The 26555-nt window shown below is 40.3% G+C and overlaps 2 protein-coding genes across 2 annotated transcripts in view; both read left to right on the top strand.

The window, feature by feature from the left end:
• Positions 1–8710, top strand: part of LOC116990372 (tumor necrosis factor receptor superfamily member 5-like) — a 167480-nt gene extending 158770 nt beyond the window's left edge. Inside the window, exons 12-15 of the mRNA XM_033047986.1 lie at positions 2185–2348; positions 3557–3582; positions 5163–5276; positions 7869–8710. Coding sequence (XP_032903877.1) covers positions 2185–2348; positions 3557–3582; positions 5163–5252 — 280 coding nt within the window. The 3' untranslated portion in view covers positions 5253–5276; positions 7869–8710. The remainder of the gene's footprint in view (positions 1–2184; positions 2349–3556; positions 3583–5162; positions 5277–7868) is intronic.
• Positions 1–26555, top strand: part of LOC116990376 (tumor necrosis factor receptor superfamily member 5-like) — a 120243-nt gene that overhangs the window by 11322 nt on the left and 82366 nt on the right. The window lies entirely within an intron of this gene.

Below are 26555 nucleotides of genomic sequence, written 5' to 3'. Positions count from 1 at the left end.
CATTTACTTTCAATTAAGGTGATGCATTTTCTGTTGTGGGTATTACTAAGCTTTAAAATAAAAATAAAATTCCTCTCTCTACTTTATCATTTAATTTAACTGTCATAATAGTTTAAGTATAGCTTTGTAACTAGAATTATAACCAAGACTAACTGAGGTCATAAGTGATAGGAGCAAAACTAAGCCATTCAGCCCATCAGGTCTACTCCACCATTCAATCCTGTCTGATCTATCTCTCCCTCCTAACCCAATTCTCCTGCCTATAACCCCTGGCACTTGTACTAACCAAGAATCTATTTCTGCATTAAAAATATCAATTGACTTGGCCTACACAACCTTCTGTGGCAAAGAATTCCACAGATTCACCACCCTCTGACTAAATAAATTAATCTTCATCTCCTTCCAAAAAGAATGTCCTTTAATTCATGAGGCTATGACCTCTAGTTCTAGAGTCTCCAACTAGTAGAACCATTCTCTCCGCATCTACCCTCTCCAACTTTTTCACTATTCTGTATGTTTCAATGAGGTCCCCCCTCAATATTTTAAATTCCAGTGAGTACAGGCCCAGTGCTGTCAAACGCTCAGTATATTTTAACCCGCTCATTCCTGGGATCAATTTTGTAAACCTCCTCTGGACCCTCTCCAGAGCCAGCACATCCTTCCTCAGATATGGTGCCCAAAATTGCTCACACTACTGCAAATGCAGCCTGACCAACACCTTATAGAGCTTCAGTATTACTTCCCTGTTTATGTATTCTAGCCCTCTTAAAATTAATGCTAGCATTGCATTTGCCTTCCTCACTACCGATTCAACGGGCAAATTAACTTTTTGGGTATCCTGCACCAGCACTCCCAAGTCCCTTTGCACCTCTGATTTCTGGATTCTTTCCCCATTTAGAAAATAGTCTACGCCTTTCTTCCTACTAGCGAAATGCACGACTCCCCACTTTGCTACACTATATTCCATCTGCCACTCTCCCAACCTGTCCAGAGTCCCTGCTTTCTCTACACTACCTGCCCTTCCACCTATTTTCATATAATCTGCAAACTTGGCCATAAAACGTTTAATCCCCTCAACCAAATCAAAAATAACCAAATTTATTTCCCTGTTCCTCTGATGGGTAATGAGATTTGATTCTTTTGTTGTCATTGTAAACTTAAGAATGGAAGCAACTGGGAGCTCTGATATAGGTGTGAAAGAGTAGAGGAGAATGGTGTGATGAAATCAACACGGAAGTTGACACGGATGAGAAGGAAAATGGGAGGGGGGAATGTGTTCCTACCAAGACTGTCCGAATGTTCCCCAACTAGAAACCTTGGATGCACCAGGAGATCCGCAATCTACTGAGGACCAGACCAGATCTGGGTTTGTCTTCAGGCGATCTAACTCATACATGAAGTCCAGGTACGACCTCCAGAAGGCAACTGGGAATGTGACGTGATTCTTCTGCGCTAAACTAGTGGCTCCAATGGACACTCAACAAATATGGCATGGCTTTCACTCCAATGTTTCAATCAGCGTGAGATGGAGTAGCGCAAGTGACAGCAATGTGTCGCTCCCAGGCGAGCTCAATGTTTTCTCTGCTCATTTTGAAAGGGAGAACAATGATGTGCCATCATGAGCCCGTGCAGTCCCACATGACCCGGTGAGCTCAGTCACTTCAAAAAATACTTTACGATTGTGAACCTCTGAAAGCAAACGACCCTGTTGGTGTACCTATATTCTCAAAACCTGTGCAAAGCAACTGGCTAGAGGTTTATGGAAATCTTCAACCTCTCACAACAACAGCTTGAGGTCCCCACCCTCTTTAAAGGGACGTCTATAATAACAGTGCTTAACAAGAGCAGGAGCGAACTGGGTGTGGCACAAAGCATTTCACCTGAGTTGGAAAGATGTGATCCATGAGAATCAGGGCTGACATCCCAGAGCATTGCCCAGGGACAGGTGTTAAACCAAGGTCTTGTCTGCTCACGCTGGTGAAACGTAAATATTCTGTAGAACTGTTTTGAAGATGAGTGGTTGACCTATTCCTGATGTCCTTATAATGCCAAAAGTGGTAAACCTCAGAAAGCTGGCGTTGCAATGATATTTCAATAATAGATTAATTGTAACATTCATTTTACTTAAATAAAGCAACCTTTGGGAATGATTGTATTCATTTATTTTTTCTGTAAATTATCCAGATGTGAAAAGCTCAATCTACAACTGGATAAACCTGGGAGCAGTGAAGCTGATGTAAAGTGTGCAGAAAATTACAATTTAAGACTTATCATTCCAGTTATCGCAATTGTGGTTATCGTTTTGATTTTAACAGTTGTTTTCTGGAAGCATCCTGAATACATACCACGTATGTTATTAATTTATTGTTTACATCTTTCTGTTATCATTTTCTGTATCCAATGTTTTTTAGCCAGTTTGGAAATGATCAGAATTTTTTCATATTGGTATTTACAATCACCAAACTATTGTGCGACTATGAATTGAACCAATCTTTTTGCTCTTCCTACTAAAAGACCTAGAATTGCCAGTTTTGTTAATTGTCATTATTTCCACAAGGAAATTGTTTGATGCTGAGGGGAGTCATTCTCCACCTCGATGTTGTCTTTGACCTAGAACTGGGATTTTCTGCATCCATTCACACCACTATGAAGACGGCCTGTTTTCACTTCCTGCACTTGCCTCTGTCGTGCATCAGCTCCTCCTTTACTGAAATCCTCAGCCATGCCTTTGCTACTTTTTCACCTCTATTTTGCTGCTCTGCTTGCTGATTAACAATCACTCCTGCTACAAGTGCAATTCAACTTTAAAATCTAAATACCTGTTATCATGTCCTTCGGCTGTCCCCCCAACTCCAGTCTCATCCCTTCAGCCTTGTGCAGACCTGTTGGGCCTCTGGGTTTGCAAACTCCCACTCTCCTAATCTTCCCTGAATTCACTCTCCACTACTCCTCCAAAGTTTGGAAATTCCTTCCTGAACATTTTCTTTAGGCTACCTCTGTGAGCCAACTGATATTATTGTAACTGCTGGGATTCCCCAGAGTTTCTGTGTCGACCTGACAGATTGTTGATTAGTACGGGTGTGCGGGGTTAGGGGGCAAATAGGATTGAGAAGGAAAGATAGATCAGCCATGATTAAATGGCAGAGAAGACTTGATGGGCTGAATGGTCGTGTTCTAATCCTAGAAGTTATGAACTTGGGAGAACTACTTATTCTTTTGCCTGAGTGTGGTTCTGAAGAATTCTGCTTTGGCCACTCATGCCTGTTGGATCCTGCTGCTGTGGTGCTGCCGTCAGACTTCAGACAATACACACCCTGAGCTGTTGTATATCCCACTCCCAGCATTATCACAACACTGATAATTGATTTAAAGTAAACTCCATCTGGCTACAATGGGATCATCTGTCAAGCTGAACAGAGCCAAAGAGAACCGTTGTGGCATATAACTGGCAGAATAGTTTGTAAATCACTGATTTAAACATGACAGACTAAAGATATGTTAAACCAATTGCACAGTATTTATACTGAAAACCTCCTTACATTTTTGTTTCTGATAGGTTTCACTAAAAGACGAGAGAATGGGGTAAGTACATAATATCTCACCATTATTTAAAGGTCATGTGTATTAAATTGTATTTCCCGGGAAGTGGGGTGTGTGGCGGGAGGGTGTGGGGTGGTTAGGGGAGATGTCTATATGGGCGGGAGGGGTGTGGGAGGGGGAGGAGGGATGTGTGAGAGGGGAAGGGGGGTGTTAGGGAGCGGGTATGCGTGGGCGGTGTGGGGGTTGGGGGAGGGGGGTGAGAGCTCGGAGAAAAGAAGGAGGAAGAGCCATGGGGGAGAGGGGGGTATGACGGGGGAGGGAGACCAGAGGGGTAGGGGCTGGAGCTGGCGATGCGATGGGGACTCACAGAGGGCACTGGTCGTTCTCCACCAGGATGAGAGTCTCCGCTTTCCGTTTGGCGACATCGGCAGCGCTGGGTTGGGATGGGCTGCTTCTGGTCCCTCAGAAAATTGTGTCCGGTTGGAGACCTTCGCCGGCCATCCTCAGCTCCAGTAAAGGCGCGATGGTGCAGGATGGGGCGTGGAGAAGAGATTAGGAGAAGTGACAGGAGAAGAGATTAATCCGCGCGGTGGTGACTGGCAGGAGAGGAGATCGATCTGAGCAGGTCGAATAGATAGGTCAAAGGGAATATCTGTGATTGTTGGAGATCGTGGATACCACAGGGAGAATTTGTGGTTTACTGTGGCAGTGAGAGTGATGATATAGCCAGAAACATTTCAAATATTGTGAAACTCTGCCAACATCAAAGAAGGATAACATCGTCAATGGTCAGTTCTGATACAGGCAGAGAAAGTGAGTTACCTGAAGCTTCGGTAGACTGGAAGACTGCAACATGCTGAGATGGAAGATGAGATGCAGTTAATCAAGCTAACATTATGTCTTGTTACAACAATGCAGGGATCCACAGACAAATAGATCAGAGTGGGAATGGGATGAAGGATTAAAGTGACAAATAATGGGAAGTTCAGAATTACCCCTGTAGACTGAGAGCTGTGACCAAACCTTCATTTGTGTTTTCCAATGTGGAGGAGGCCACAATATGAACACTGAATACAGTACTCCAGGTTGCAAGCAATACAGCAAGGATCAGCATCTTAGGGATGCCCATAGATCAACACCCTGCCATTGTTAAATGATCTAGTGTGCTTGAAGGCAGAGGTGTCATCAGCATTGGTGTACGTTATATCTCAGGGTAAGGTCACAAAAGAGAAGCTATTCAGGCAATGAAGAACAGCTCAAGATTGGATATCAGCGGTGAGCATGAGGAAAGGAAATGACAAACTACTTGAGATGATGTAATGTCTGTGATGTTGTGGGGGGCGGGAGGTTTGTTCAAGTGATCAGGTGAAATGTGGCAGTACCAGGGCTGATGAAGAGGACTATAGGTAGTCTTGTGGCCTCTGGACAACATTTGACATTCAACGTGAAGATGGAGAGTGCCATGAAAGATGTCCCGACAATTTAACCAATGAATGAGAGTCAGTGCCAAACATTGTGGTGTAAATATTATTTTGCTTTCATTGTCAAACAATGACAAGTAAATCACTTTTAAAATGTAATTTTCCAAACTTGCAAGTTTCATAATGTGTTTATCTCTACAGATTGGTAAGGGTGACAGACCATCTCCAGCTGGTAATAACATCAATGTGCGTCCATCTGATTCAACAACAATACCTCTAATAAATAACTAGTAGCCTTAATATAAAGAGATTGAAGTGAGTATATTCAAGTAACATCTCAAATACTTCACACAGCAAGTTGAATATTTTTCTATATTTTCTTAATGCTGGATCATGTTGGGATGCAGTAGCTGCAACAGTCTGAGCCTCAACCAAATCTCCCATTTTTTACATGCAGACTAGTAGATTGATTTGGGGAAGGCAATGGTGAGAACGTTCTGCTTCAAACCTTTCCTTTTTGTCAGGTTCTGTTCTAGGAAAAATCAATAACTCACAGTATTATTGATGTGGTTGTAATGACTTCATTTTTATCACAGCCCACTGTAATTGTCTTTGCATTGAGGTGGTTGCAGCCAACAACATCCAACTCACTGGGTGTTTGATTATTTCTGGGAGACAATGTAGAAACTGTTTGTTTTTGTTTGAAGACAGGTTGTCTTTTGAATCAGGTCGCTGCTACCTTTATATAACTCCTGAAGATGTGTGCATTTCTGTAACTTGACTTTATTATTTTGAAAAATGATTTAATTATTTACGGGTAAATTTGTGTAATTTCTGATTCCAATATCTCAGGGTAAGGTCACCTAAACCTGGGGTCACCTGTTAATTATTTTATTATGTATGATTTGGTGATTGACTACTCTGTTGAGCAAAATAGGTCCTGCATATTTACTCTATAGTAATGTATATGGTCTGAGATAATCATTTTTTACACCACAATTGGATTTTCCCTCAGACTCCACTGGTCCAAAGAGAGCTATCTTGTTCATCTAATCTTTCTTCATAGATACCATTTTCCATTCCTGTCAACATCCACGTACATCTCTGTCGTCTCTCTGTTGCGATCTCATCTTCCCTGAATGCGTCAACAATACCCAAAAAACTCAATACTTGCCACACATAATTTTACCTTTGTTTGATTAAATTATTTCTCTGCCTCAGAGGGCAGTGGAGGCAGGTTCTCTGGATGCTTTCAAGAGAGAGCTAGATAGGATTCTTAAAAATAGCGGAGTCAGGGGATATAGGGAGAAGGCAGGAACGGGGTACTGATTCGGGATGATCAGCCATGATCACATTGAATGGCGGTGCTGGCTCGAAGGGCCAAATGGCCTACTCCTGCACCTATTGTCTGTTGTCTATTTCTCAGCTTATTAATTCCTTAATTAATTGGTTCTACCATTTTTTCCAACAACAGATGTTATGTTTATCCACCTCTAGTGAGCTGCTTTCTCTCTCCCTCTGGTTTTGCATTGATTTTTTTTCCAATGCTCTGGTTCCTCTCCGGAATGTAAGGATTTGTGGAAGATTGCAAACAAAGCATCCACTCAGCAATGGCCACTTCCTTCAGGATCCCAGACACAAGCCATCAGAGGACTTCTCTGTTTTTAGGCCCACTAGTTTACCCAGGACTACATTTTTATTGATGATGATATTAATTCATCCCCAAGCATGATTCAGTATCTTCTTGCGTATGGCGTGCACAGCAAAAGTTGTTCAACAACTTGTTCTATTTGATCTTATTTGATTGTGCACGCCGGGTTGATTATGAAGGTTGCAATCTCCCACCCCATGATTCAGTATGAATTGGATTAATTAGATTTTCATAGTACTTGCTGTTTCACAACATGTGACTTACTGTGAAGCCAATGCAAAATATCTGTTTACCCCTTGTCATTTCCTTGTTTCATAAAACTACCCAGCATATTTTTCAAGTACCTAAAGTTTACATGGACCACTGTCTTCCCTTTATCTGCTTGGAACAACTCCTATTATAATAGTCCTTCCTGGTTTGCTCTCGAGGTATATTTTCTGTTTTTATCTTTATTGTCCTTTGCTGGATTCTAAATTTCTCCCAATTTTTCAGGTCTATCACTAACTTTGGTATCCTTAACTTTTTCTCTTCAACTTAGTATCCTCCATTACTATGCTGAAGAAACTGCAGATGCTGGAAAAATCATAGGTAGTCAAAAATGCTGGAGAAACTCAGCGGGTGGGCAGCATCTATGGAGCAAAAGACTAGGTGGCGTTTCGGGTCGAGACTCTTCTTCAGACTGATGGGGCGATGTTTCGAGTCGAGACCCGAAACGTCGCCTATTCCTTTGCTCCATAGATGCTGCCTCACCCGCTGAGTTTCTCCAGCATTTTTGTCATCCTCCATTATTACGTTGGTTACCCATTTTCTGTTTCTCTTCCTTCTAACTGCGATATATTGTCATGTGTCTCTGACTCAACATGCAGCATAATCGTGGGATGATGAAGCAGGGATTGTCAAAAACAATGTATCAAGAATGTCCAATGGACAGTGGTAAATTTGTCTGTCCTTCAATGCATCAATAAAATAGACAAAGCTGGACAACTCTGGAAAGATAAACAGAGTTGACGTTTCATGATGAAGATCTTTTGTCAGAACCATTCTGACAAATAATCTTCACGTTTAAACTTTTATCACTTTTTATGGATGCTGTAACCCACTGAGTGTTTCTCTCATTTTCAGTTTTTGTTTTCAGGTTTATGTCATCTATATTTTCTTGATCTTTGTTCAATGCACAGTGTGGACAGCTGAAGGTATGAATACATAGCCTGACATAACTGTTCAGAAAGTTTCTGACATATGACATCCATTTACAGATTACCAAGAACACCTGAACAGAAGACTATTCCAGTCCAGCCCCAAGAAGCTCAAATGTTCTCATCCTCTGAACAGTTCAGGCTTCACCTTATTTACACATTCCATGCTGTATTTACGCAAGGCCCTGCTCCTCCGTATAACATCTTCAAATCCTCAGCCGTCAACTGACCAGCAGCTGAAGAATAAAAGACTTGAAATGAAAAGAGAAATTTGATTTTGAGAGAAAACTTGTCGGCAATATCAGTAAGAGTTTCTATGGATATATGAAAAGAAAATGGATGGCTAAGTGTGGAACCTCCAGAGAATGAGGCAGCTGAATTAATAACGGTGTTAGAGAGCCTACTCCTGTACATTTTATGTTCTAATGCTCGCTGATAGTGACCGGAAAAAACAATTGGTCGAACTAGTTGACAAATAATAGTCTCACTTTGGTTCCGATGGGGAGGGGTGAGTGTTGTTCCTGAAATGTTCACTCTGGGTCGGAACTCAGCTCCAAGAGGTGAAGGGGAAGTGTTTAATGTGATGACTTTGACTGCTGATGAATCATCACTTTCCAGGAAGGTGAGGAAGTGCTAGTGGCTGAGATCCACGTGCAAGAGTGATGGGAGGCAACGAGAGTCCAGTAGACCCTCCACTTCATTACCTCTACTTTGCCATCGGGACCATCTTGCTTTTCGAAGGATATAGCCCATTCAGTACACAATGATATTGTCCATTCCGAAAATGAGATGTAACAATCGATGATTTCATGTCTAAATGTGCGAACTATATTGTACATATTTCTCACTATTCGATGAAATAAATATTAACCCAATTAGGATAAGTATCCTGGGAGCCTTAACTACCTTCTCCACCTCTGCTCCTTAATACAGGGGTCTGTGGACATGGGCTTCATATTCTCTAGCACTGCACTTATCAGTACCTCAGCGTTTAGTTTGTGCCCTCCTGCCTTGCTTACCCTCCATTAATTCAGTACCTTTTAATTCACTGTGTGGCGCCACCTGGTGGTCAGACCACTTACTGTCGAACCCTCAGCAGAATGGGGACTGACACGTGACAATCTTTGAGGGGCATGTGACGTCATGAGTTAAGGGAAGTCCTTCAAAAGCTCCAACGTGATAAATAACACTGAATAAAACTGAAGCAATTAAAGGTAAACAGAAGAACTAACCTTGGAGGAGAGTGATAGAGAGAGAGAGAAAACAACACATGTAAACCTTTCACAAACTAACAAAAACATATATAAAGAAACTTTTGATGGAAGGAGATAAAATTGTTAGTTGTCATGCACACTTGTCAACGGGCCACCAGGCAATCATGTCCCCCCACGTTTCGAAAACGATTTCCGCCCATGAGACCACTTATATTCGAACCCTCGTCAGCAGAATGGGGACTGTCACGTGACGGTCTTTGGTGGTCTGCAGACTAATAAAAATGAGAAACCTTTGTTTCCAGCAGCAGGGATGGTGTAAATGATGATATAAGTTAATCAGCAAAAGGCCATTAAGGGCACTTCTGGCCTAAATGCCATTGTGACATAATTATCACCCAATTGGTATTAACGAAGGGAAACACAATGCCGGGATTAATTTCAAGAGGGCTGGAATACAAAAACAGGGATGTAATGCTGAGGCTCTATATGGTGCTAGTCAGGCCGCATTTAAAGTATTGTGAGCAATTTGGGGCACCATATCTGAGGAAGGATGTGCTGGCTCTGGAGAGGGTCCAGAGGAGGTTTACAAGAATGATTCCCAGGAATGATTGGGCTACCATGTGATGAACGTTTGACGTATACGACTGTATACTGTGAACCTCATTGAAACTTATCGAATAGTGAAAGGCTTGATTAGAGTGGATATAGAGAGAAGGTTTCCACAAGTGGGAGAGTCTAGGACTAGAGGTCATAGCCTCCGAATTAAAAGACATTCCTTTGGGAAGGGAGGAACTCCTTTAGTCAGAGGGTGGTGAATCTGGAATTATTTGCCACAGAAGGCTGTGGAGGCCAAGTCAATGGATATTTTTAAGGCAAAGATAGATAGATTCTTGATTAGTATAGGTGTCGGGTTATGGGGAGAAGGCAAAATGGTGTTAGTGGGTAGAGATAGATCAGCCATGATTGAATGGCAGAACCAAATGGTCTAATTCTGCTCCTAACACTTATGACTTTATGATCACCAGTTAATGACTCTTGTGAGTAGCCTAAATGTTTTCAACCCAGAGGAATTGGAAATGTAAGTTGTCCCTTCACCATGTTGTGCACTTCGCTTCTTGCCATTTTACCTCTTCCCCATCTCACATCCCACCCGATCGCTTCTTCCTTTTCCCACACACCCATCCGCCTCGCTTTCTGGCATGAACCCAAAATAAAAGCACCAGTGTGATAGATGGATGTGGATTATATGTTGATGTACTCCACAGCACACAGACTGGGCAGAGCCCACATCGATTTGGATTAAGATTCTAGAAATACAGAATACGGAATGCCTGGCAGCATTTGTGACTGTAGAAAGCATCTTGTCCGGCAACATCACAAACTGGTTTGGGAACAGCTCTGCCCAGGACAGGAAGGCTCTGCAGAGAGTAGTGCGTTTGGCCGAACGCACTATCGGAACTACACTCGCCCCCCTGCAGGACCTATACGCCAGCAGGTGCAGATCCAGAGCCAGCAACATTATAGGAGATCCCTACCCACCACAGCAACGGACTGTTCCAGCTGCTACAGTCAGGCAAATGACTCCACTGTCATGCTGTGAAAACAGAGAGGATGAGACTGTTTCTTCCCACAGGCCATCAGGACTGTAAACTCACCAGGGTCTAATTTACTGGACTAATTTACTGTGCGTTGTGTCTTTTGTAAAAAAATATTTTCTAACATGTAAATACTGATCCTGTTCTATTCCGTTCTGTAGTTTTAGCACAAAACGCAGGTATTGCCACCTTCATTTCACTGCACATCTTGCATGTGTATGAGTCAAATAAAGTTGACTTGACTTGTGCAGAGAGAAACACAGACAAGGTTTCATGTTAATGACTACACATGAAGCAAAGATCAAGGGAATCTGGACACAAGAGACGGCAGATGCTGGAATCGAGCAGAACCGTGCTGCAGGAACGCAGCGTGTCAGGCAGCATCTGTGGAGGGAATGGACAAGAGAGTCTAGTGTTTTAATCATAATCATAATAATTATAATCATGCTTTATAAGCCAAGTATATTTTCCAACATACGAGAAATTTGTTTTGCTATAGTCATACTAATAAAAAGCAACAGAACACACAAAATACATTTTTTTATTTTTTTTTATTTTTATTAGAAGTACAGTAAGTTACAATAATACACAACACATATTAAGTACTCACCGCCCTGACTCTCCTCCACTGTCTCCAACGGTCCCGGGCCTCTGTGAAAACAAGCCCCGTGCCCAATTTAAGTACTCACCGCCCTGACTCTCCTCCACTGTCTCCAACGGTCCCGGGCCACATATGTCTTAATACATTTTTTGTACCGCTTCATTTTTTGAGCTTTAAGAAAAAGATAGAAGTAAAGGAAGTAAGGAAAGTGCGCAAGAGTCGTGAAGGTGCAAGAGAGTGTTGAGAAAAGAAAGCCCCTTAGAAAAGAAGTTAGAGAAGGAAGTAAAGAAAGAAAGTAGACCCTAGAAAAGAAGGAAAAAGAAAGGAGAAACAATCGCTCTATTATAACATTAAACTCCGCAGAAAGGGGACTACCAACCAAGTCTGTTTTTATTGTTTTACCAGATGTTGCCAGATCCTGGTACCATTTATTTATTTATTTTTTAAATTACTATTGCACCTCATGCTTGTAATAGTTCCAAAAACGTAGACCATGTCTTTTGGAATTGGTCTGCTTTGCCTGCTAAGAGGAATCTCATCTTTTCCAGATGTAGTGTTTGAAACATATTTGATATCCACATTTTTATTGTTGGTGTGGGCGCATTTTTCCAGAATTTAAGTATGAGCTTTTTTCCCATTATTAGCCCGTAATTGAGTAAATTCTTCTGAAACACGTTTAGTTCAGGGTTACCTTCCGATATTCCAAAAATGATCCATTCTGGTTTTGGTACCAGTTTTATTTTGATTAATTTTGTAAAGATATCAAATATTTCATACCAGAATTTTTGGATTTTTTACAAAAAACAAAAGAATGCGCTATGGTAGCTTCTTGACACAGACATTTATCACAAATGGGTGAGACATTAGGGAAGAGTTTATTTATTTTAGTTTTTGAATAATATAGTCTATGTAATGTTTTGAATTGGATGTCGTACGTTGATCGAACATTTATGCACCTGTAGTAAGTGATTATCCCAGCTCTCTTTTGAAATTTTTATAGCTAATTCTTGTTCCCAGTCTCTTCTAATTCCATCAGTTGTGGGTATTTCTATGTTTAAGATGATGTTATATAGGTACGATATTAGATTAGCTGATTCCGCCTTTGTCTTCATTGCTTCATCCAGTGAGTCGGTAGGCATATTATGATAGTCGTTTGTGTATTTTTTCAGATAATCACAAATTTGAAGATATTTAAAATATTGATTATTTTTCAAATTATATTTCAGTTGAAATTATAGTAATTTTCCCAATTCATACAGATCTTCGAGTGTTTTGATTCCCATTCTTTCCCATTGTATAAATGATTTGTCTATAATTGATGGTTTAAACGATGGATTATTAACTATTGGTATTAAAAGAGATAGGTTTCTTAATTTTAGATTCTGTTTTATTTGTTTCCATGTTCTAATTGTGCTATGTATAATTGGATTTTTATTATAATTTTTGTTATTCAAATGTATTGGTGAGAGGAGAGTCGCTCCTATATTACACGGAGAGCAGTCCTCTCTTTCCATTACAATCCAGTCCACCTGCTGGGCAGAATTGTCCAGCAGGTGAATCATATTTTTAATATTTACTGCCCAATTATCTATCTATCTATATCTATCTATCTTCTATCTATCTATCTATCTATCTATCTATCTATCTATCTATCTATCTATCTATCTATCTATCTATCTATCTATCTATCTATCTATCTATCTATCTATCTATCTATCTATCTATCTATCTATCTATCTATCTATCATATAAAACTCTCGCCCCATCCGTCCGACATCCATCCGGCTGCCTTTCTGCCTTTCGATTCGTTCCCGCCTTGCGATGTCACAATGCCCGATGCTCGCAGATGTCCAATCGCGATGCCCGACGCTCGCAGACGTCCAATTGGAATGGATCCATTTACATGTACGGCTTCCGACCGCATTTCTTCCATTGATTCCCTGCAACTCTGAAACCGGACGCAGAATCGCCGACATCTTTTCCATTTCGGTAGAGATTTCACTTTTCTTTCTAAGTATCCGCTCCTCATTACATTTCGTCGTGTTAAAGTACACGTTTTTAATAAAACCCTTCCCCCCCCCCCCCCCCCCCCCCAATATTTCAAAAATAAACTGGCTTCTCACCCATAGCATCATCAACAGCACCAGCCCCTGCTGAACGTTCCATCGTGTGATGTCACAATGCCCGATGTTCACATATGTCCAATTGGAATGGAACCATTTACATATGCCTATGCAGGAGCCCCAGCCAATGGTGAACGTTCCATCGTGTGATGTCACAATGCCCAATGCTCAAAGACATTGTTGCCATAGAGGGAGTACAGAGAAGGTTCACCAGACTGATTCCTGGAAATGTCAGGCCTTTCATATGAAGAAAGACTGGATAGACTCGCCTTGTACTCGCTAGATTTTAGAAGATTAAGGGGGTATCTTATAGAAACGTATAAAATTCTTAAGGGGTTGGACGGGCTAGATGCAGAAAGATTGTTCCGGATGTTGGGGAAGACCAGAACAAGGGGTCAAAGTTTAAGGATAAGGGGGAAAGCAGAATCGCCGACATCTTTTCCATTTCGGTAGAGATTTCACTTTTCTTTCAAAGTATCCGCTCCTCATTACATTTCGTCGTGTTTAAGTGCACGTTTTTAATCAAATCCTTCTCCTCCCCCCCCCCCAATATTTCAAAAATAAACTGGCTTCTCACTCATAGAATCAGCACCAGCCCCAGCCCCTGGTGAACGTTCCATCGTGTGATGTCACAATGCCCAATGTTCAAATACATTGTTGCCATAGAGGGAGTACAGAGACGGTTCACCAGACTGATTCCTGGGATGTCAGGACTTTCATATGACGAAAGACTGGATAGACTCGGCTTGTACATGCTAGAATTTAGAAGATTGAGGGGGAATCTTATAGAAACGTACAAAATTCTTAAGGGGTTGGACAGGCTAGATGCAGGAAGATTGTTCCAGATGTTGGGGAAGTCCAGAACAAGGGGTCACAGTTTAAGGATAACGGGTAAATCTTTTAGGACCGAGATGAGAAAAACATTTTTCACACCGAGAGTGGTGAATCTCTGGAATTCACTGGCACAGAAGGTAGTTGAGGCCTGTTCATTTGCTGTATTTAAGAGGAAGTTAGATGTGGCCCTTGTGGCTAAAGGGATCAGGGGGTATGGAGAGAAGGCAGGTACAGGATACTGAGTTGGATGATCAGCCACAATCATATTGAATGGTGGTGCAGGCTCGAAGGGCCGAATGGCCTACTCCTGCACTTAATTTCAATGGTTGTATGTTTCCCTCTCTGCACCCCTCTCCCTCTCCCACCCATCCCTCTCTCCCCCACACCCCTTCCCTCTCTGCACCACCCCCTTCCCTCTCTCCACCCGCCCCCTTCCTCCTACCCATCTTCCATCACTCTGTCCATCTTCCATCACTCCCCCTACCCCTCTCCACCTCCCTCCCCACTCTTCCACCTCTCCCCCTTCCCCCTCCACTCTCCCTCCCCACTCTTTCCCCTCTCTCCCCCACCCCTCTCCCCCTTCCTCCCTCCTCCCCTACCTCCCCATCCCCCACATCTCTCTCCCCATCCCCCTCTCTCACCCCCTACCCCGCTCTCATTTCCCTCCCAAATCTGTCCCGTTTCCTCCACCTCCTCTCCCCTCTTCACATCCCCCCTCCCCCCACCTGTGTGTTTGGGGGGTGGTTAATGTGAGTTTGATGCCTCAGCCCCCCCTCCCCCCCCCCCCTCCCGCAAAACGCCGTTGGGGAAACAGACCCAACGGGTCTGCACTTGGTCGAGTATATCTATTAAACTCTCGTGCCATCCGTCCGGATGCCGTCCGGCTGCCTTTCTGCCTTTCGATTCGTGCCCGATACTCGCAGATGTCCAATCGGAATGGCCGATGCTCGCAGATGTCCAATCGGAATGGATCCATTTACATGTACGGCTGCCGGCTGCATTTCTTCCTTTGATTCCTTGCCACGCCGGATCCAGACGCTCAATCTCCGAGATCTTTTCCATTTCGGTAGAGATTTCGCTTTTCTTTCTAAGTATCTGCTCCCCATTACATTTCGTCGTGTTTAAGTACACGTTTTTAATCACATCCTTCTCCCCTCCCACCCCCCAGTATTTCACAAATAAACTGGCTTCTCACCCATACAAGCAGCCATTTCAGCTTCCAACACACTTCGAAACAAAGTTGCAAGACAGGAACACTCTGAACTTTTCACTGCTGCAGCAGGCAGGGGAGGTGCAATCGGATTTTGTTTTTAATCCACTGCTGAGGGAGGCAGGGGAGTGCTGGAATCTTACATTTGGGAACGGCTTCAGTTCCATTCGAGGAGACGGGTGCATGGTGGAATATTGGCTTGGGGGATCACACCATTGGGGGAGCAGACCCAACGGGTCTGCACTTGGTCTAGTAATACATAAAATTAGGGAGCGCTAGACCCCCCAACTATTTTCGTTTATTAAGGTGTGCTCTTTGTATTCTATGGGATTTATAATCCCATATAAAATTTGTAATGTCTGAGTCCAATTTTTTGAAAAACTTTTTTGGGAGATATATAGGTATTGATTGAAATAGGTATAGGATTTGTGGTAAAAAGATCATTTTTATAGCGTTTATTCTGCCTATTAGGGACATCGGAAGTGTTTTCCAGAATTTAATCAAATTATTTAGTTTCTTAAGCAAGGGATTATAATTGGCTTTAAACATATCGGATGGTAGTTTCTAGTAATTTCAATTCCCAAATATTTGAATTTTTCTGTGGCTATTTTAAAGGGGAATTTCCCGAGGTGTGTTGATTCTTTTGGTTTTATCGACATAATTTAACTTTTGTTCCAATTTATTCTATATCCTGAGAAGGATCCAAAGTCCTCAATTAAATTTAATATGTTTGGTGTACTAATTTGTGGTTTTGTGATGTACAATAGTACATCACCGGCGTATAAGGATATTTTGTTATACGAATATTTTGTATTATAGCCATAGATATTTATGGCTATAATACAAAATATTCAAATAACAAAATATCCTTATACGCCGATGATGTACTATTGTACATCACAAAACCACAAATTAGTACACCAAACATATTAAATTTAATTGAGGACTTTGGTGTGTTCTTATTTTTTCAGCAAGGGGTTCAATTACCAGAGCAAATAACAGCGGTGATAGTGAGCATCCTTGTCTATTGCCCCTTGATAGTTCAAATTTCGAGGATGGTATATTATTAGTTAGTATTCTAGCCGTAGGTTTGTTATATAATAGTTTTATCCATGCGATGAAGTTCTCTCCCAATTGGAATTTTTGCAATACTTTAATCATATAATCCCATGCTACTTGATCAAACGCTTTTTCTGTGTCCAGTGAGATGATAGATAACTCTTGGTCATGAGATTTATGTGAGTGCATTATGTTAAGCAAGCGTCTCAAATTATTGAATGAGTGTCTCTTAGGTATAAATCCTGTTTGATCCTCATTTATTAGTCTACTAACATACCTGCTTAGTCTTCTGGCTAGTGTTTTCGCTATTATTTTTTGATCCGTATTTAACAAAGCAATAGCTCTATATGATCCTGGTTCTTCTATATCTTTATCTTTTTTAAGTATTAATGTGATCGTTGATTCTGCTAATGTTTCAGGTAAGCTTTGCTCTTTAAAAGCATATGTATGCATTTTCTGTACTCGTGGGGTAACTATGTCGTAAAAGGCTTTATAAAATTCATTACTGAATCCGTCTGGTCCTGGTGTTTTTCCGTTCTTTAGTGTGTTTATTGTGTCTTCTATCTCCTTAGAATTCCTTCTAATTTTAAAACAAAAGTTAACGGAGAGTGGTCTGAGATCGCATTAATGTGGTATTTAGGGTTCATAGTATGCGGAATTAATTTTGTATCCACTAGGAAATAGTCTATACGTGAGTATGTTTTGTGTACCATTGAATAAAATGAATAATCCCTTCCCGTCGGGTTTGCAATCCTCCAAACGTCTGCTATATTTGTGTTTTCCATATATGTATGTAAGAGTTCACTGGTTTTAGATTTCATATTACCTTTTTGTTTTTGCATCGATTTATCTAGATAAGGGTCTAAAACACAGTTAAAGTCTCCTCCAATTATAACATTTTGATAATTAAATTTTGCAATTATATTCAGAATTTTGTTGAAAAATTGAGGGTTATCAGAATTGGGCGCATATATGTTTACCAACGTAATTGGCGTAGTATTGATCTCTCCTGATACTATAAGGTATCTCCCTTCCTTGTCTGATATAATATTCTTTGATTTAAATGGAATTCCTTTACGAATAATGATTGCAGTACCTCTAGATTTGGAAGTGAATAAAGAGTGAAATGTTTGGCCTATCCAGTTCGCCCTCAGTCTCGTCTGATCTTGATGTTTAAGATGCGTTTCTTGTAGAAACGAAATGTCCGTGTTGTATGATTTCAACTGAGCTAGTATCTTGCCCCTTTTAATAGGTTCATTAATACCCTTTATATTCCAACTACATAGTGTGATTCCTCCCATTTTCTTTTGATTGTCGTCATGCATTTTTACCAATTTTAATGACCTTATTTATTGCGGTGCATCCATACCTCAGGACTGGTTATTTGGGGGGCGTTTATATTATAGACTTCTTTGGTAGTTCCCCTCTGCGATTGTCCTTGAAAAAAAACCACATAGATGTGACATATTGTGATTTTTTTTTAAAATAGATCAAGTAATTTTACAGTGTCTGAGTTTTCGACACCGTAGTGAGTGTCCCACTCGTCTGTGGGATTCGACATCGATACAGCTTCCGGCGTAGATGTTATGAGGTTAGCCCCGCTGCCTTTATTACCCTAAACCTAGGGGGTCGGTACCATTTCCAAATCAGTTCTATTTCACCCAGTTGCAGTATATATATATGTTTCATTCCGACATCAAATCTAATCATATATTCAATTACATATATTCCTCACTCTTTATCTATTAACTATTTATAATTGGTTTTAGCTTTGTTAATAGTGAGCTGTTCGCTGAAAGGGTTAACCAGAGTTAGGCTCCTGGAATTATGCCAGGTGCCTGAGTCTTGACACCAGTAGCCGGCGGCGGGCCTCCTCGTCGGGGCGAACAAGCTCCTGCATCATGGGGGGTATCTCAGCTCCCCCGTGCTGGCGATTGGACCTCGGGTTGGGGCTAGTCGAACATCTTGCAGTTTTGGAGCTCCTGACATCGGTCTCTTCTGAGACTGCAAGCCCTTTGTGTTAACGTCCGCAGGCCACGGTTGGAGCGTCGATCTCAGGCAATGAATCGGTTCCAATGCAAGTCCATGGCCCCGCGATGAGGCACAAAGTCTGTCCCAAGCAAGGCTGCAAGCTCCACGACATTAGGCCGCAGAGCGACTGATATAAGATCCGGAAAAACATCACATCTCCGACAAGGTAAGAGATTGAAAAAAAGTTTCCCCCACCCCTTCACATAAAACAAACCAGAGAACATTAACCAAAACTTTTAAAACACACTAAAAATAATTGTAAAAAAGGACAGACAGACTGTTGGTGAGGCTGCCATCACTGACGGTGCCACCTGGTGTAATTAATTGTCATATGTCCCAGACAGAACAATGAAATTCTTATTTGCAGCAGGACAACAGAATATGTAAACTTAATGTATTGTAAATAATATAATAAATTAGAAAAAAAGTTCCATGTATATGGGTGTTTCCATAAATACAGCACTCAGTAGTGAAATTGGTCTCCAAATATCCAGGTTTTCCAGTTTTTTATGTAATATTCCCATTGTTTCATATCCTGTATTATAAGTAGTATATAGCATAATGTATAGCCAAAATAATGATATGAGGTAAAAATAAATGTATCTGTTTTTACAAAGAAAAATATCAGATATGTCCATGTTCTTGCCTTTTTTGTGTGACGTTTTTAAAGCAGGATTTCATCAAATCCTTAGGCTAATTTACACCAGAAAGATTACATTAAATTTGCAATTAAATAACTATATAGGCCAAATTCTGATTATGCGTATGATTTTTATAATTTATCACCCGATAAGATGGTTTCTGATGCCCAAATATTTGCAGCACAACATGAGTATCAGTGCCCATTTGGTCACGTGTGGATTATGTGAATTAAAAGCTGAATAACCGTTTATATATTTATTGTTTCTTTTTTTATTGTTTATATTTTGTGTTTAAGCTTTCCATTGAAATACTTAATAATGAATAGAACTTAAAATCATGAAATAAAAATCTAGTTTGCACAGCTATTTTATTGATGTCTCATTCTGTAGCAACACTTGATCTAGTCTGGGAAATTGTGAAGGGGAGTGAATGAAGTGTTTGTGGAGGAGCCTTTTGGGACCAGTGACCACTGTTCAATTAGGTTTAAGACATTATGGATAGGGACAGAGAGGCCCCCGTGTTAAATGCGTAATTGGGGAAAGGCCAACTTTGAGGGGATGAGAAAGTCTCGCTAAGTTGATTGGAGCAGGTTGTTTGAGGAGAAAGAAAGAAGGACGGAGGAATGGAAGTGTCTTGAGAGCAGTCAGCATTATGGTCGAAGAGATACTAAAGGTACTATCATGTATGAAGGTAGACAAATCTCCAGGGGCTGATCAGCTATATCTGAGGACATTGTGGGAAACGAGAGAGGAAATTGCAGGAGCGCTGATTGAAATTTACAAGTCATCATTAAATACAGGAGAGGTGACGGAAGACTGGAGGGTGGCAAATGTTGTGCCTCTATTCAAGAAGGGCTACAGGGAAAATGCTGGGAACTATAGTAGCAAAAATAAGCTACAGACTTTTGGCTGTTGAGTAGTCCGGCTGTGGTGGCTTTGACGGTCCGGAGTCACCTTCCAGAGGGAAGTACTTCAAAGAGTTTGTGGCCAGGGTGAGAGGGGTCAGAGATGATCTTACCCACTCGCTTCCTGGCCCTTGCAGTGTACAGTTCGTCGATGGGAGAAGGTTGCAGCCAACAACCTTCTCGGCTGATCGAACGATGCGCTGCAGCCTCCGGATGTCATGTTCGGTGGCCGAGCCAAACCAGACCATGATGGAGAAAGTGAGGGCAGATTCTACGATGGCAGTATAAAACTGCAGCATCATTGCCTGTGGCAGATTGTGTTTTCACAGTTGCCGCAGGACGTGCATCCTCTGTTGGGCATTTTTGTCTGTGGAGTCGATGGTAGCCCCCCATTTAAAGTCCTTGGAGATGATGGTTCCAAGGAACTTAAAATACTCCACAGATGTGACCGTGGTGTCGTTGATGGTGAGCGGGGGGAGGGGAGGGGGAGCTCTCCTAAAGTCTACAATCAATTCCACTGTCTTAAGAGCATTTAGCTCCAGGTTGTTACGAAGGCACCAGGCCACCAGCTGTGTCACGTCCTGTCTGTAGGCAGATACCTCCCCATCCTGGATCAGTCCAATCAGGGTTGTGTCGTCCGCAAACTTGAAAAGCTTGACAGAGGTGTCAGTGGGGGTGCAGTCATTGGTGTAGATGAGTTCTTATACTTTCTGCTAAGGGCTCTATCACAAGGGAAAATAGCAGGGGTGATAGTGCACATAATTGGAATTTTGAAGATAACATATTATTGGTTAGTATTCTTGCCGTCGGCTTGTCATATAATAATTTTACCCATAAAATGAAATTCTCTCCCATGTTCAATTGTTGCAGTACTTTATATAAATAGTGCCATTCTACTTGATCAAATGCTTTCTCTGCGTCCAGAGAAACAATTGATACATCTTCTTCTTCTATTTTATGTGAATATATTATATTAAACAAGCGTCTCAGATTATTAAATGAGTATCTTTTAGGTATGAACCTCGTTTGATCTGGGTTTATTAATTTACTAATATATTTACTCAATCTTCTCACTAGGGTCTTTGCTAGAATTTTCTGATCTGTATTTAAAAGTGCTATAGCTCTATATGAACCTGGTTCTTCTGGGTCTTTATCTTTTTTAGGTATAAGTGTAATAGTTGATTCGGCTAGTGTTTCTGGTAGTATTTTTTCTTTAAAAGCATGGGTATATAGTTTTTGTAAACGTGGGATGTTTATCTCATGGAATTTCTTATAAAATTCATTGTTAAAGCCATCTGGTCCATGCGTCTTGCCATTTTTCAGCGAATTTATTGTTTCCTCTATTTCTTCAAGTGTAATCTGAGCTCCTAGTTCCTCCTGTTCCGAGGGGTCAAGTTTTGGAAGATTACATTTATCTAAGAAGTTTGTAATTTTATTGTCATCTGCTATGGTTTTAGATGTGTACAAATTTTGATAAAATTGGGCAAATCTTCTGTTAATATCTTAAGGTAGTGTTAATAATTCACCGTTCTCTGATTTAATTTTAATAATTGTGTTTACCTTTTCTCGTTTTTTCAGTTGACGAGCTGACGAACAAAAGTTTATGTGGTTTATCACCGAATTCAAAATTTCCCTGTTTTGTAATTTGGAATAGTCTTACCACTCTTGCCGACAAAATTCTGTTTTATTTAAATTTCAATACTGTTATCTTATTATGTTTATCTGTATTTGGGTCTTTGGCATTGTCTAACTCTAATTGTCTAATTTCTTGTTCTAACTTCAATTGTTCTATACCTTTTTTTTAATTTAGGAAGGTTTGATATGAAATATTTTTATTTTTTTTTTATTTATTTTTTTAATTTGTTTATTTTATTAGAAGTTAATACAGTACAAAACAATACAGTGGCACCTAATTTTAGGTGCCAACTATGTCATACCGTAATCCATTCTATGTACAACCTCTAGTTTTATATTATGAGAAGGAAGTAAGCAAGACAAGAAAAAGAAAACAATAGAAAGGGGAAAAAGTGTGAAAAATAGATGGTAGAGAGTAGAAAAACGTGAAGTGTGTATATAAAAAAAAAAAAAAGAAAAGAAAAAAGAAAAAGTGGAAAGTAGAAATAGAAGATAAGGCCCCTTAAAAGAGAATTTTTCAAATCTATATTCGGAGATGTAAATCTATCCACGTCATGAACTGAAATCAGCAATCCTTATGGTACCGCTGCATCACATGATTCCAAAAAGTCGATGAAAGGAGACCAAAGGAGAATTGGTCATATTTATCCATTAGTCGGAGTATCATTTCTTCAAGGCGTGCTATGTCCATCATATTCCTAATCCGCATTTTAACAGTTGGTATGGTTGTATTTTTCCAAAATTTAAGTATCAATTTCTTTCCAATTATTAACCCATAATTTAAAAAAACGTTTTGGTCTTTATTTAAATTGGTATCTTCTCCTATTATTCCAAATATAATCCATTCCATTTTGGGTTCTTTTCTTGACTTGAAGAGCTTTGTAAATATATCAAATATATCACTCCAAAATTTATTCAACTTTGTACATCCTACAAATGAATGTGTTATATTAGCGTTTTGAAACAAACATTTATCGCATCTGGGAGAGACGTTTGGATAAAATTTATTCAACCTCGTTTTTGAATAATATAGTCTATGTAATAATTTGAATTGAATTAAATTATGTCTTGCATTAATAGAACAGTTATGTGTATTCATCAAATACTTTTCCCATCTATCCTTCGAGATCTTTATCATTAGCTCATGTTCCCAATCTTCCCTTAGTGCTTCTGTTGAGGGTGATTCTCTATATAATATATTATTATAAAAATATGATATTAATTTTTGTGAATCAGCCTTAATATTCATTGCTTCTTCTAAAGGGTCTAAAAATATAGTTTGAAATCTATGTGTATATTTCTTCATAAAGTCCCATACCTGTATATATTTAAAATATTGATTATCCTTCAATTTAAATTTTAATTTTAATTGTTGAAATGATAACAGTTTGCCCAATTCATACATATCCCCTACTTTCCTAATCCCCAGTCTATCCCATTGTTGATATGTGTTGTCGATAAGAGAAGGTTTGAATGCGGGATTGTTCAATAGTGGGGTTAGTACTGATAAATTATTTAATTTCAAGGATACTTTTATTTGTTTCCAAATCCTTATTATATTGTGAATAATTGGGTTCTTCTTATATATTATACTATTCAATTTTATCGGTGAGAGCAGGATCGTTCCTATATCGTGCGGATAGCACTCCTCTTTCTCCATTCTTATCCACTCCAACTGCTGAGTGGAACTATCCAGCCAGTACATTATGTTCTTAATATGCACTGCCCAGTAGTAATACATAGTTAGGTAATGATAAACCCCCAACTTCTTTAGATTTGCACAAATGCTTTTGTTGAATTCTATGTGTTCTGTAATCCCATATAAAATTAGTGATAGTGGAATCTAGTTTTTTGAAAAAATATTTTGGAATATATATTGGAATCGCTTGAAATAAATATATTAATTGTGGTAAGAAAGTCATTTTTATAGCGTTAATTCTACCTATCAATGAGAGCGGAAGCATTTTCCAAAATTTAATCATATCATCCAGTTTATTTGATAGTGGTATAAAATTGACACTAAATAATGATTTGTGTCTTCTCGTAATTTGAATACCCAGATACTTGAATTTTTCTGTTGCAATTTTGAAGGGGAATTTTAGTAAGTGTCTCGAATCCTGTGGTTTTAAAGACATAATTTCGCTTTTATTCCAATTTATTCTATATCCTGAAAAAGAGCCGAATTCCTCAATTAGTGTTAATAAGGTGGGTATACTCGTTTGTGTATTAGTAATATATAAAAGGATATCATCAGCATATAGTGACATTTTATTCTTTGAGTCCTCTTTGAGTGTTATATCCGTGAATATTCGGGTGATTTCTAATCTTTTCAGCCAACGGTTCTATCATAAGGGCAAATTGATTACTTGGGTTTCACTATTAACCCAGAGCACATGGTAGTGACTCTGCCCAAGGATAAAAGGCTACAGTTAATTGAAGGTTGTATCAAGCTCATTACACAGTACCAACCCTCAATTAGGCATGTGGCAAGCGTGCTTGGCAAACTAATCGCTTGATTTCCGGCTGTGCAGTTTGGACCACTGCATTATCAGCAATTACAGTGAGCAAAGGTACGGGCATTGAGGATACATTCAGGGCATTTTGACAGGCCCATGCAATTGCCAGTTGCAGCTATTACTGAAATATAATGGTGGATCAGGAGTGTCTCAAATGCTTCCAGGGAAATTCTGGTTGAAACACCTTCCATTGTTCTACAGACTGATGTAAGTGCTCTAGGTTGGGGTGTTACTAATACTATTTCCAGCTGTGGAGGTAGATGGAATGTGGAGGAAGTACCTTTGCTGCAAGCACAAGGTATCAATTACTTAGAGCTTTTAGGAACATTTTATGGGCTTAAAGCTTATTGCTCTAATATGCATAACTTGCATGTTCAGGTACAGATTGACAACACTACGACAGTAGCGTATGTTAATCATATGGGTGGAATCAAGTCAGAATATTGTGATAGATTGGCAAACGTGATCTGGAGCTGGTGTATTACCAGAATCATTTAGCTTTCGGCAATCTACCTACCAGGTAGATTCAACATAGTTGCAGACATTAGGTCACGTAAAATTCAATGACAATACAGAATGGATGTTGAATCGTGACAAATTTAATGAGGTTGTTGCATGGTTCTGTATGCCAGTGATTGACTTGTTGGCATTCAAACTAAACCACCAATTACCTAAATATGTTTTATGGGAACCAGATCCTGGGGCAGTAGCTGTGGATGCTTTCTCGCTGCATTGGGGTGGAATGTTTTTGTATGCATTTCCTCCATTTTGCCTCATCAGTCGGTGTCTGCAGAAGATCAAACAGGACTCCGCTTCAGGAGTATTGGTGGTACCAGACTGGCCTACACACCCATGGTACCCTCTGGTGTTAAAAATGATCACAAAGCCCCTTATGATTATTCCCAAACAGAAAAACCTACTTGTGCACCCTGTAACTGGTGATTCGCATCCTTTACATGATCAAATTGGTTTGTTGATTTGCAGATTCTAAGGAGGCCATATCTCGGAAGAGGACTATCAGATCGTACTGTGGATGTTATTGCGGCAGCCTGGAGGGATAGTGCCCAGAAGCAGTACATTTCTTACATAAGGAAATGGGAGGTGTTTTGCTTAAGGCTGAATATTTCATACCACACTGCAGACATCCCAAAGGTGTTAGAGTTTCTGTCAACTATCTATTTCGATTTTAAGTTAAGCTATACTGCAAGGAGTGCCCTCTCTGCATATCTATGGAGGGAATCAGAACAATATCCTGTAGGGTCACACCCTTTGGTCTGTAGGTTTATGAAGGGAATTTTCAATTCCCAGCCTCCTAGACCCAACTATACAGTAATCTGGAATGTAAGGGATGTGCTGATGCTTCTTAGTGAATGGACGCCTATTTCAGCTCTGTCCTTGGCCAAACTTGCCATGAAGGTAGTCATGCTCATGGTCATGCTCATGGCACTGGTTTCAGCACAGAAAGTGCAGACATTGCAGAAATTACGAATAGACAGGATGGAAATAGCTGCAGATGCCATTACGTTCTATGTCTATGATTTGTTCAAGCAGAGCAGACACGGGGTCACGGGGTGTAAGTTGATTTTTTCAGCATATCCTACGGATCCACGTCTATGTGTAGTGTCACATTTACGATGTTACATGGAAGCCAACAGAACCTTAAGAGGTGCAGAATCAGCATTCTTTATCAGCCATAAGAAGCCGCATAAGAAAGTGTTGGTTCAGACTATCTCAAGGTGGCTGAAGCAGGTGCTGGTTGATGCAGGTATTGATACTGACAAATTTAAATCTCATTACACCAGGGCGGCATCAACATCGGCGGCGAAGGATTTGGACATCCCAATAGACCATATCCTCGAGGCCGCAGGATGGGCAAGTGAACGGATGTTTCACAAGTATTACCATAAGGAGATTACAGAAACAGGGGTATTTGGTGGTACTGTGTTGGATTCAGTTTTAAGTTTCCCCCTGGGATAGAGGGGTTACTATTGTTGTGATAAATAAACCATTAACTGTTTGCATCAATGTTATGGTTATGCATTGTTGATTACTTTACTCATTCAGAGTCAATCAGTGCAGTGAGACACCTGGATTTGAATCTACGGCATGAAATCACAGAGCTTTAAAATCTTCACGTAGTCACTCATGTGACTCCGAAGTAAAATAGTAAGATTTAACGAGAACTTGCCAGTTTGAAGTTTGATCTTTATTTTATAAGGAGTTACGATGAGGGACTACGTGCCATCTGCTCCCACCCCTCATAAAGGCCATCTGGTAGTTCTAGTCCTCACTTATCTTACTATTATACTTCAGTCACTATTATCTGTGATTTCACACCGCTGCTTTGTAGATTGACGTGTGTGCGGCTGGACGGAGTCTTCTT

Source organism: Amblyraja radiata, chromosome 31 (genome assembly GCF_010909765.2).
Source record: "Amblyraja radiata isolate CabotCenter1 chromosome 31, sAmbRad1.1.pri, whole genome shotgun sequence".
In the NCBI taxonomy this organism is placed as follows: Eukaryota; Metazoa; Chordata; class Chondrichthyes; order Rajiformes; family Rajidae; genus Amblyraja; species Amblyraja radiata.
This window is presented reverse-complemented; position numbering and strand designations above follow the sequence as displayed.